Source organism: Capra hircus, chromosome 10, assembly GCF_001704415.2.
Source record: "Capra hircus breed San Clemente chromosome 10, ASM170441v1, whole genome shotgun sequence".
In the NCBI taxonomy this organism is placed as follows: Eukaryota; Metazoa; Chordata; class Mammalia; order Artiodactyla; family Bovidae; genus Capra; species Capra hircus.
Genome location: NC_030817.1, coordinates 96,195,195 through 96,207,323, shown reverse-complemented (window position 1 = coordinate 96,207,323; position 12,129 = coordinate 96,195,195). Strand labels below are relative to the sequence as shown.

The window sequence follows — 12,129 nt, the reverse complement described above, 5'->3', positions numbered from 1 at the left end:
GAACGGGAGACTGAGTTTTACCCTCTGGGAAGAGAGCACAGGAGAAGTCTCTTAGGGACTCCCTGACCATATGGTCCAACTTCACACCAGCGAGACCACACTGATGTTCCTGCCTGTTGGTGTAATGCACTGGAAAGGGGCGGCCACCCTCATCTCTTCTGTGTTCTTGCTGCTCATGAGAGAATAAGCTGACCACCCCAGTTGTGCGGTGTTCTATGAAGTAACTGACCTGGACTCTTCAAAAGTGTCCCGTTACGAGAGACAAGTAAAGGCTGGCAGCTGTGTTAGATGACAGGAGGCAGAAGAGCATACCAGCCAAGCACAATGTGTGATGCTTGACTGAATCCTGACCCAAAGCAAAACCAAACAGCAGTCAAGGGTACTACTGGCACACATTAGATAACATTCTATCAAGGACAGAATCAGAGGGATAATGAATAATGGCATGTAGGAGAATATTCTTAAGCTGAAGTATTTAACAATGAAGGATTATGACAGCGCAACTTACTCTAAACTGGTTCAGCAAAAAAAAGTATGTGGATAGAATAGATAAGCCAAATACGGCAAAATGCTAACAGCTTCTGAATCAAGGTACAAGTTACAGGAGTGTACGTCATACTACTCCTTAAGCTTTTCTGTAAGTCCAAAAATAAAATGCTGGGGAAAAGTAAAAACTTCTAAAGGTACCCATTACAAAACCATGACTCGGACCTAGCAGGGCTCTGGAAGTGTGTGGAATCGAGGCACACGGCACAGGGCCACAGGCAAGGCAAATGGAGGGGAAGGGCCCTGCAGGCCTTTCGAGTCCAGGTGTACCAGAGACCATGCCAGCATCATTTTATCCATCTCATTGATAAAAGGGGGTAGTGGCACCTTCATTAACAGGGTTACTAGAAGGACTGAACTACAGGGTCTAGAAATTTGAGGAAATAGAATCAACTGAAAAGAAAAAGTATAATAAATAGATTGTAGAATATCCAACAAGTCTGCAAACAGGAGGCACAGCTGCTCTGAGATGTCATCATAGGGGCATTTCAACATTTAATCAGTGTTACAGTGAGCGCCTACCCTGCCTCTGGGACAGGGCTAGGCTCCGAGGAGACAGCGGGATCAGAGACCTGGGCCCAGCCCTCATGGACTGACACTCTAGCCGCAGGAAGCCTGACAGTGGTTAGTCAACAAAGACAGTTGTGGTTTTGGTGAGTGCAACCAAAGAAATCAACTGGGTGCTGTGATAAACAGGAACACTGAGGATCAAGGGAGGCGGTGCATTCTAGCTGGGGAGGGCCTCTTAGTTGAGTCCCAAAGGATAAGGAGGTAAGCATGAAAAGTCTAGCGGAAAAGCAGTCCACGTAGCGGGAAAAGGCGCAAATGCCATGATGGAGGAAAAGCTTGTTTGGAAAACTAGGTTAGAGCTGGGTAGCAAGAAGGAAAACGGGGCCAGAAGAGACTGGCAGGCAGCCTGGGTCAGAGTTTGTCTTCTGAAAGCAAAAGGAGATACGTGGAATGTTTTAAGCAGTGAAATGTGCGATACTTCAGTCTGCTACTGGGGAAGAATGATCACAGGGGACAAAATCCTTTTAGTAGAATATGATTTTCTTAAAGCATGTGCTATTCTGAAAAACAAGAAAACGACTTCGAAATAACAGAATTGGCTGCAAAGAGAGGGATGGGGAGACTTGGGAGCAAGGGAACTTGGAATTTATTAATACCGGAAATTCAGAGAAGCAAAGGTTAGCGGTGCCCACCTACCTACCGCCCAAGGGAAGTCCTGGCCAGTGGACTTGAACCATCCTGGCCCAGCTGGCGGGGCCTTGGATTTCATGCTTCAGTAGGGACGAGAGTTCTTACTGCAGAGGTTCTTGGGGTGGTTGTGTGAGGCAGTCTTTGCAAAGGGCTTATGTGGCATGAGGCCTGGCTCGAGATACTTGGGCTGGGAGTGCCGTTACTAGTCCCTGGGTCAAAACTAGGGCTAGTGATTATCACGTGGCAAGGTCATCGTCACCAGGGCCTCCAATCCAACGGTCACATGGAGCCCTTTACCATCTCTGCAGCTCTTCCATGTACCTCCATGTCAGTACCGGCAGAACCCTAGGTGTACCTTCAGCCTCGACACCCCTGCCCTGCCACACCCTTGTCACCATTACCCTCGCCTGACCTCCCGCGTCCTCAGCCAAGCTGTCCGCCACCCATCGGGCCTTATGTCAACCGTCTTGCCGGGCTCCCTTCACTCTGGAATCAAGACAAGTGAGCTCCCTAGCTGGGGGCCTTCACGCCTGCTCCTGTCTAGGCCCACGGTCTTGTTTGCTGCTGCGCTCCCCTTACTCACTGAATCCTAGTCCTACTAGTTTGCTCTATGTTCCTTGGACTCATTAAGTTGCTTCTGGCCTCAAGGTCCCTGGACATGCTGTTTCTTCTTTCCAGGAAACTTTGCCCTCCCTATTCGCCTGGCTAACACCAGTACTTCACATCTTAGTCTGAGTATTACTCCTTTAGGGAGGCCTTCCTGAGTTCCCCCATACACAAGTAAGTCCTACTTTTTCCCTTCACAGCATTTTATTTTCATTGCAATTATGTTACTAGTGTGATGGTTTGTTTCAAGCCAATCACTTCACTAGACAGTTAAGCTCTAGGAGGGCAGGGGCCACGTTGGTCTTAGACACTGAAGTTTTCCCAAGGAGCCAGGCACAGAGGAGGCACTGGGTAAATATTTGTTGTCCGGATGAATGTATGAACTGAACCGATTGTGCCTGAGTCTGCTTTTCTCCCCTCTGTGGATGAGGCTCCTTCAGGAAGGCTGTGTGTGAGACTCTCCTTGGAATGAACAGGTGTCTGACTTTCACATCACTCTCAGTGGCTCAGAGTGAAATTCAGGAAAATCATTTTGTTTATTTAAATACCATATGTTTAAATTCCTAGATTCATAGCTTTAAAGTATATTCTAATTACATGCATCAGGAGAACTCACAGCACATGGCAGCTCGTAATTTTGCTGAGGCTCGGATTTGAGTTTCATGGCTGTGAAACTGGGGTGTGGAGGCTCACTTCCCTCAGCTCAGGTGACAGCCCAGCATCCACCTCTTAGGGGCTGCTGTGCTGTCTATGGGAACATTTACAAAATGTGGGGGTTCCAGATACATTGCTCCCCAAGGCCAAGGGTCAGTATGAAAGTAATTTAACCATGTATAGAGAGTTTAGAAAGTGGGCATCAGAAATTCCTTAGAACCTCATCTTCTAATCTCATCTGGAATTTTACAGAAAATTAATTTCCTCCAGTGTGTTTCCACTGTACACAGGCTCTGGCCACAGACCTAGGTTTGAACCCTGGCTCCGCATGTACTTTCCTCTCCGCTTCTGTTTGCCCGTGTGTGAAGGGGGTTGGTGCTCATCTCACAAGCTTACTGGGTTAGATAAACCAGTGTATGTGAATTTGCCTATGCCCCCTTCCTCTCTTCCTTCTTAGAAGTTCCCACAAACAAAGGGCACACTTGGACTCCCCAACCTCTTTCTTTCCTCCCCACCCTTGGAGCAGGACAACTCTGTGTGTGTGCTCAGTTGCTTCAGTCATGTCTGACTTTCTGCGATCCCGTGGACCGTAGCCTGCCAGGCTCCTCTGTCCGTGGGATTCTCCAGGCAAGAATGCTGCAGGGGGTTGCCATGCCCTCCTCCAGGGCTCTTCTCCACCCGGGGCTCGAACCTGTGCCTCCTGAATTGCAGGGGGATTCTTTATCTGCTGCTCCTCCTAGGAAGCCCATTGGACAACTCTGGCTGACCTCAAAATGCACTCAGTGATGTCCTCCTCCCACTTGAACCGGGCAGAGATGACTAAGGAGCCGTCACAGCAAAATGCCTCCTGATAAAGACACTATTTCAGGGAACCATTCAGTTGTGTTCTTCGCAGGACTCTATTTTCAAACTTCTGGTTCTAAATATTTCTTCTTCTTAACTCTTTTCCAAAGAAGCTGAAAAGGATGCTAAGGATAAAACAGGACTGGAACACCCCATTTATTCTTAGTCAGTATACACTGGTCTGAGAGCTTCCTCTCCCTTATTCAAGGCAGAAAAGAATATTCTGTAATAAAAGTCGATCCCATGTCCACCTTGAATCACTATTGCCTGTGACCCAGATATATTCCCGGGAAACAAAACAGAAATGAACAACAAGTATTAAGGGTGAACTTTAAACAAAACCAAGCTGCTTTAATATTAAACTTTCTGCTAGATCTCCAAAAGAAACAATTACATAAACTTCAGTGAGGCTGAGCACACATGGAATTTGCCTTTGGGGCTTTGTTCTTAAAAGGACACGTACCTTTCTTTGAGCATGTTAAAAAATGCACAAACCACACAACCTCACGTCATGGCCTCGACAACGCTCTGTTATGTTTTAGTTACAAGTGTCTGAAACAGAGAAGACCCTTGTAGCATACTCCTGGCCTGGCCACAGGCAGCCTGAGAGTCGGCAACACTGACAGCACTTTCTGCTTTATTTCGCGCTGCTGCTGCTGCTAAGTCACTTCAGTCGTGTCCAACTCTGTGTGACCCCATAGATGGCAGCCCACCAGGCTCCCCCATCCCTGGGATTCTCCAGGCAAGAACACTGGAGTCGGTTGCCATTTCCTTCTCCAGTGCATGACACTGAAAAGTGAAAGTGAAGTCACTCAGTCATCTCCGACCCTCAGCGACCCCATGGACCACAGCCTTCCAGGCTCCTCCGTCCATGGGATTTTCCAGGCAAGAGTACTGGAGTGGAGTGGCTTTATTTCATGCCTATTAGCAATTAGTCTTGGCAAGTTATGTATTATCATCCCTATTCTATAGAAGGAAGAAACTGAGGTCTAGAGATATAAAATTAGCTGCCCAATGCAGAGTAGGTGAGGGAATTGGGATTCAAACCCAGAACTTCTATATTCAATCCAGTGCTTTTAATTTTTTTTAATGTTTCTGTAATACCTTCCTCAATTCCAGGCAAAAGAGGGTGTAAGGAACATCTTATCTTCCCAAGAGCATTGCCAAGCTAAAATCAACCTCAATATGATCATGTATGTGTGTATATAGCTGTATATATATATACACACATATATACATGCAATGTATATATATATTAAGTACAGAATAAATGGCAGAAATAGCAAGGACCTAAAAGAAGCAGAAAAGATTAAGAAGAGGTGGCAAGAATACACAGAACAACTGTTCAAAAAAGGTGTTAATGACCCAGATAACCATGATGGCGTGGTCACTCACTTAGAGCCAGATATCCTGCAGTGTGAATTCAAATGGGCCTTCGGAAGCATTACCATGAACAAAGCTAGTAGAGGTGATGGAATTCCAGCTGAGCTATCTCAAATCCTTAAAATGATGCTGTTAAAGTGCTGCACACAATATGTCAGCAAATTTGGAAAACTCTGCAGTGGCCACAGGACTGGAAAAGGTCAGTTTTCATCTTACCCAATCCCAAAGAAAGGCAATGTTGAAGAATGTTCAAACTGTCTTACAGTTGAGCTCATTTCACATGCTAACAAGGTAATGCTCAAAGTCCTTCAAGCTACGCTTCAACAGTATATAAACTGAGAACTTCCAGATGTACAAGCTGGATTTGGAAAAGGCAGAGGAACCAGAAATCAAATTGCCGGTATCTGTTGGATCATAGAAAAAGCAAGAGAGTTCCAGGAAAACATCTACTTCTGATTCATTGACTGCGCTAAAGCCTGTGACTGTGTGAATCACAACAAACTGTGGGAAATTCTTACAGAGATGGGAATACCAGACCACCTTACCTGCCTCCTGAGAAACCTGTATGCAGCTCAAGAAGCAACAGTTAGAACTGGACATGGAACAACAGACTGGTTCTAAATTGGGAACGGAGTACATCAAGGCTGTATATTGTCACCCTGCTTATTTAACTTCTATGCAGAGTACATCATGAGAAATGCCAGGCTGGATGAAACACAAGCTGAAATCAAGACTTACGGCAGAAATATCAACAACCTCAGATATGCAGATGATATCAATATAATGGCAGAAAGTGAAGAGGAACTAAAGAGCTTCTTCATGAGGGTTTAAAGAGGAGAATGAAAAAGTTGGCTTAAAACTCAACACTCAAAAAACTAAAATCATGGCATCCAGTCCCATCATTTCATGGCAAATAGATGGTGAAAAAGCAGAAACAGTGGCAGATTTTATTTTCATGGACTCCAAAATCACTGTGATTGGCGACTGCAGCCATGAAATCAAAGGAAGCATGCTCCTTGTAATAAAAGCTGTGACAAACCTAGACAGCATATTAAAAAGCAGAGACATCACTTTGCCAAAAAAGGTCTGTATAGTCAAAGCTATGGTTTTTCCAGTAGTCATGTATGGATGTGAGAGTTGGACCATAAAGAAGCTTTTTTTTCAGGATCCCCTCCAGGATCATGTTTTGCATATAATATTCATGTGTTTTGGTTTGATTTTAATCATCTGGAATAGTTCTTCAGTCTTCCTCTGTTTTTAAGACATTGGGACTTTTGAAAGTACAGGCCAGTTAGTTTGTAAAAGGCCCTTCAATCTGGGTTTGTCTGGTGCTTCCTTCTGATTAGATTCGGGTCAGGAATTTTTGGCACCTAAGTGATGAGGTGTTCTCAGGGTATCACAAGAGGACTGTCGGTTTTCTCCCCTGTAAACCTACTGTCTTTCCTTATGTAATCTGTAACCACGTTAGTTTTCCTAAGGGCCTCGTTAATGCTTGGCTGATCAAATCACTCCTATCTGAAGCACCTATTCCACCATTATCCTTGTCGATATTTGCCCGAGTGCTAGTCAACCAATTAATTAGTCTAACTCTCCCAGATCCTCACTGGCTTTGCCTGTGACTGGGGCAGAGCCACGTTCACAGTCTTAACATCATTTGCAAGATGTTCACATTTACCTTGCCACTGATTTTCTGTGTGTCTGTATCATATTGACCGATGTTTACAACATCCAAGTCAGTGAGCAGGAGACCCAACAGAGACTCTGCAGTGATGGGCCAGGGAAAGCTGCCAGGGCTTGGTCAGGTCATTACTGAATCTTGCTCATGTTAGGGTAACTCATTTACCTACACAACCCTAAGGACTGTGAGGACCACTGTGGTATCTGCCTTAACAAAAATACTACGTGAACTCTTCTGTTTCAGAGCAGCGATTCCAGCTATGTCCTTTCTCGTTTCTTGCAATTACACTAAGGAACAATGATTTACGGAAGTTAATAGAGTCCCTTATGTGACTTTAATTCATAATAATGTCCATGGTCAGACTCCCACACCACCCGGTTTGTGCCCAAATGCTCCTTACCTCTTAAAACATGCTGGTAACTGGATAACAGGAACTGTAGGTGCTCGACCAGCTCATCCCATTTCTGCCACTGGGTTTTATCTGACTGCAGAGATAGTAAAAGCAGTTGGTAATAAATTCTTTCCTCAGTAAGAGGTTTATACAGTTTTTAAGTAACTTACAAAAAGCTCAAGGATGAAGGAAAAGGTGGTCTGGGCCTGGGACTGAAGTAGGGAAAAACATACCTGACACTTGAGCAGTGACGTGGAATTGTTCAGAAAATAGAGGGCCTGGGCCAGAGACAAGGGTAGGCGGGTGGGCGTCTCACAGCTGTGGAGAAATATGATTTCCAGCACTTTGCAGCGTAGTAGGTGGCTTTCCATGGTAGTAAAGAACATCTCTCTGCATGGAGGAGAGAGAGTGCACCATCACAACTATTGTTTCAAGGAACGTATACCACAATTCTCCCTGAATGCTCTAACCTTTGCCTAAACCTGAGAAGGCTAGGAAGGAATACAATGAAGGCCTACAAAATCACAAAGCCTATGGACAGGGCAGAAACAGATTCGTTCATGAACTGACAACTGCCAGAAAACTCCTTGACGTTTGAAAGCGAAAGACTAGTTTGGGACACGTGAAGAATTACAGCATACTCTAACCAAGAGAATTAATCATGAGATTAAATGTTTCTGAATGGCCATAAAGTGCCATAACTGGCACAAAAGAGGAATATTATTAAGAGGAATAAAAGAGGGTATTGCTCTCGAAAAGCTCATGGTTGAACAGGGGCAAGAAGTGTGCAACAGGAACCTAACGCGCAGGGCCAGTGTGTACACGGTGTGGTGGTGCCCCCATGACACAGATGGGAGAGCACACCTGGTCGGGGCTGGAAGCAGCCTCTGACAGGGGAGACGGCACGGGCAGCAGTGGGCTAGGGGAGTAAGGAAGGCGCAAGGTAAGAGGCACTCCAATGCTAGGAGAGACATGGCGAAAAGCAAGAAGCAAAGAGATATACACATCTGGGGCGCCACAGCCTTCTTCAGTTTCAAGTCTCTAGGACTGAGGAGTCCCCGAGGGACTTGGCCAGCGAGGGTGGGCTGAGCGCACTGAGGCTTCTGAGAAGGAGAGCTGTAAAACGAAGGCTGAGCTTCAGGAAGGTGAATCCCACTCACTGTTCTAAACACAGTGTCAGCTTCCCCCCTGAGAATGTGATAAATTTCAGATGCACAGGGTGCATCTCTGGACTGCCTAAAGGCTTTTGCCTGAAGGTTTGGTTGGTGGTTCTTGCCAGGTCTGCGCATCAGAGCAGTTTCTGAGGAGTAGGCAGTGAGCAGATAAGGAGATGGCAACAACAGAAACTGCCCCAGATATCAGGGTTCTTTCTGCTACAGCTGTCCCTTTGCAGTGGGGCAACATCTGGAAAAATAGGGGGCTCTTGGTGCCACTGCCGCTTATAAAGTATCTATTCATTTTTATTTTCTTCTTCCCTTTCCTTTTGCTGTTCCACCAGACACGTTATTAGTGTAAAAGCAAAATTTTAAAAAGCAGAATAAATAATTCTAAAACCTTTGCTTAACATTCTAAAGTATTAAAAATGTCTAAAATATTTATGAAAATCCATTTGATCTCCTTAATGTATTTTTTAGTACCATTCTATATTTTCTGTGACAAATTTTCTTTAATACAAAGGACTCCAAATTATTACATTCCTAAGATATTCTCCAAATCCTTTTAAAGTCTAATTTCTACTCTGCATTTGGTGTATGACTTTCACAGACAGTTGATCTATTCAATAACTTTTAATTTCAAACTGTATTTTCTCTTCCAGTTTTGACTCCAGAGCCTGCATTTGTCCTGGTTTTATAATCCAATACGGCAAACCCAGAAATATACAAATAACAAGTAATTTTAATGTGTTGGACATAGTAGGAAATGGAGGTACAATTATCTATAGCAATTCAAATTCACATTTTTAAAACAAGATAGAGAGGAAGGCTAACTTCCAGATCCAGCCTTAACAAGTATATCTGGTATTGGATTTACTCTCCTTTTATCAACAATTATAAACAAAATATATGAAATAACTATTTTCAGGCATTGGATAACCTACTACAAATGACTATTCTTGAGAGAAAGGGGGAAAAAGGTGGTGAACTCCATGTTTACCCCAGATTTCCTGCTGGGGGCACTTTCTAACTAAGGCCAAGGAAAGTATGGGTCCTAAACAGAAAGCAGTGGATTTGTTGGACGGAGCAGAGACTGGAGGTCAGGGGAGCTGAGGTGGCTGGAATATCTGTAACGGTCCCCCTTAGCACATGGACAGGGAGATAGCCAAAGCCTGGGAGAGAACAGTTAGTGAGGGCTGTGAGATGAGTGGGGATTCGGGAAAGCGCCCAGTGTTGAGAGAGATGGGGTTTCAACGAACTAGAAGAGAAATCTCAATTGAACATATTGGGCTTTCGGGGACAACCCCAGAAGACTAAGCTACCAGACATTAGTCTCTTAAGAAAGGCTGCTTTAGCATGCTTGGGGCTGGTGCACGGTGATGACCCAGAGAGATGTTATGGGGAGGGAGGTGGGAGGCGGGTTCATGTTTGGGAACGCATGTACACCCGTGGTGGATTCATGTCAATGTATGGCAAAACCAATACAGTATTGTAAAGTAAAATAAAGTAAAAATAAAAATTAAAAAAAAATAAAAATAAAAATCACGTTCAAAAAAAAAAAAGAAAGAAAGGCTGCTTTAGAATACCCTTACAATTCCTAGAAACAAGCTTCAAAAGGAGAAAGCTAACCTGCTAATAAATCACTATCTGCCAGACTGGAAGTCAGTATTCTTTAAAGGAAGTCAGCAGATTTCAGATTCTCAACAACGGACCATTCATGTTAGGCATGCAATAAAAAAGTATTAGACAAGGGAAAAACAGGAAAATGAATCCATACCCAGGATCAAAATGCCCAAAGAAACAGACCAATAGATGACACAATGTTGGAGTTAGTAGACAAGGACTTTAGAACAGCTGTTATAAATATGCTTAGATTAACCAACCAACCAAGATATATATACACGAATGAATAGAGGGGGACTCTCAGCAAAGAGAAATGGACACTCTAAGGATGAACCAAATGGAAGCTCTTGTTCTGAAAGATATAACATCTGATATTTAAAAAAAAAAATCACTGGATAGGCTTACCAACAAATTAGGCACCACAAAAGAAAAGAAAAATCAAGGAGGAGGAAGTGCAACAGAGAGAGAAAAAAAGACAAGTCAAAACAAAATTAAAAAACAAAAAACAATAGTAGAAAACACCAGAGCCGTAGTGTTCTGTGGAACAGTGAGACACAGCCTAGCACATATGCACTTGAATTCCCAAAAGATGAGAATTCAGGCCAAAAAAAATCACCCAAGATATTTCAAACTTTGATCAAAAATATTAACTCACAGATTCGAGAATCTCAATAAACCCCAAGCAGGGTAAACACAGTGGAAACTATAACTAGTTACTGTAATCAAGTAGACGGAAAAAAAAAAGCAGCAGCCGGAGAAAAAAAAACACATGACACAAAAGGGAGCAATAGTAAGAAATTCTAATGACTCCCCATTAGCAAGCCAGAAGAGAGTGGGACAGCTTCAAAACGAGGAGAAATACCTATCAATCTAGAATTCATATCAAGTAAAAACACTATTCATATATGAAGGTGAGATAGCATATACGGATAAACAAAAGCTTTGCATTACCAGTAGACTTGCAGTACAAAAAAAATTAAAGAAGCTAAGTTCTTTACCTGGAAGAGAAATAATACCAAATGGAACTTGGATAGTCAAGAAAGAAAGAAAGAACACAAAAATGGTAACTGTGTGGGTCTGATATGTGTTTTTTCCAGCAACACTAAGCAACTGACTCAATTTTGACACTATTTACCATAGCGTCAGATTCCGCAGGTTAAGGGCTCAGGCCTACAAGGCTGCCCTCACATTGTCTCTTTAGATGCCAACCCAAAGTCCAGGTTGTCAATCTGTGTGCTTCTGAACCACGTAGCTATAGATGGGAGGTTCCAAGGACCCCCACTTAGCTTTGATTAATTTGCTACAGCGGCTTACAGAACTCAAACCCTTTGCTTACTAGGTTACCAGTTTGTTATAAAAGGTATAACTCATGAACAGCCACATGGAAGAGATGTGTAAGGTACGGGGCAAGGGTGAGGCAAGTCCATGCTCTTTGGGTGCATCACTCTACAGGCAGTCTCCACCTATTTACCAACCTGGAGGCTCTCTGGACCTAGTCCTTTGGGGTTTTCAAGGAAGCTGCATCAGACAGGCATGGCTGATTAAATCAGTGACCCCTGGTAACTGAACTCAACCTCCAGCCCCTGTCCCTTCCCTGGAGGAGGGGATGGAGCGGGAGAAGGGAGGGTAGAGGAGAGCTGGAACGGAAAGTTCCACTCTCTAATCACATGGTTCCCCTGGCAACCAGCCCCCAACCTTCAGGGCACCAAGTGATTTTCCGAAAGATACCTCATTAACGGAACAAAAGATAACTTTATTAATTACTCTTATCACTTAAAAAACTCCAAAAGAGCTCTGTGCCGGGAACAGGATGAAGGTCTCTCTCAAACCCCGCCCCCCACACAAGCTTGGATGGTAAAGAATCTGCCTGCAATGTGGGAGACCCAGGTTTGATCCCTGGGTCAGAAATATCCCCTGGAGAAGGGAATGGCAACCCACTTCAGTATTCTTCCCTGGAGAACTCCATGGACAGAGGAGCCTGGTGGGCTGCAGTCTGTGTGGTCACAAAGAGTCGGACACGACTGAGGACTAACTCTTCCTTTATATACATA

The 12,129-nt window shown here is 44.1% G+C and overlaps 1 protein-coding gene across 1 annotated transcript in view; it reads right to left on the bottom strand.

Annotated features, from left to right (window-relative positions):
• Positions 1 to 12,129, bottom strand: part of SIMC1 (SUMO interacting motifs containing 1) — an 83,461-nt gene that overhangs the window by 2,158 nt on the left and 69,174 nt on the right. Inside the window, exons 8-9 of the mRNA XM_018053713.1 lie at positions 7,535 to 7,691; positions 7,311 to 7,395 (exon numbers count right to left, since the gene is read on the bottom strand). Coding sequence (XP_017909202.1) covers positions 7,311 to 7,395; positions 7,535 to 7,691 — 242 coding nt within the window. The remainder of the gene's footprint in view (positions 1 to 7,310; positions 7,396 to 7,534; positions 7,692 to 12,129) is intronic.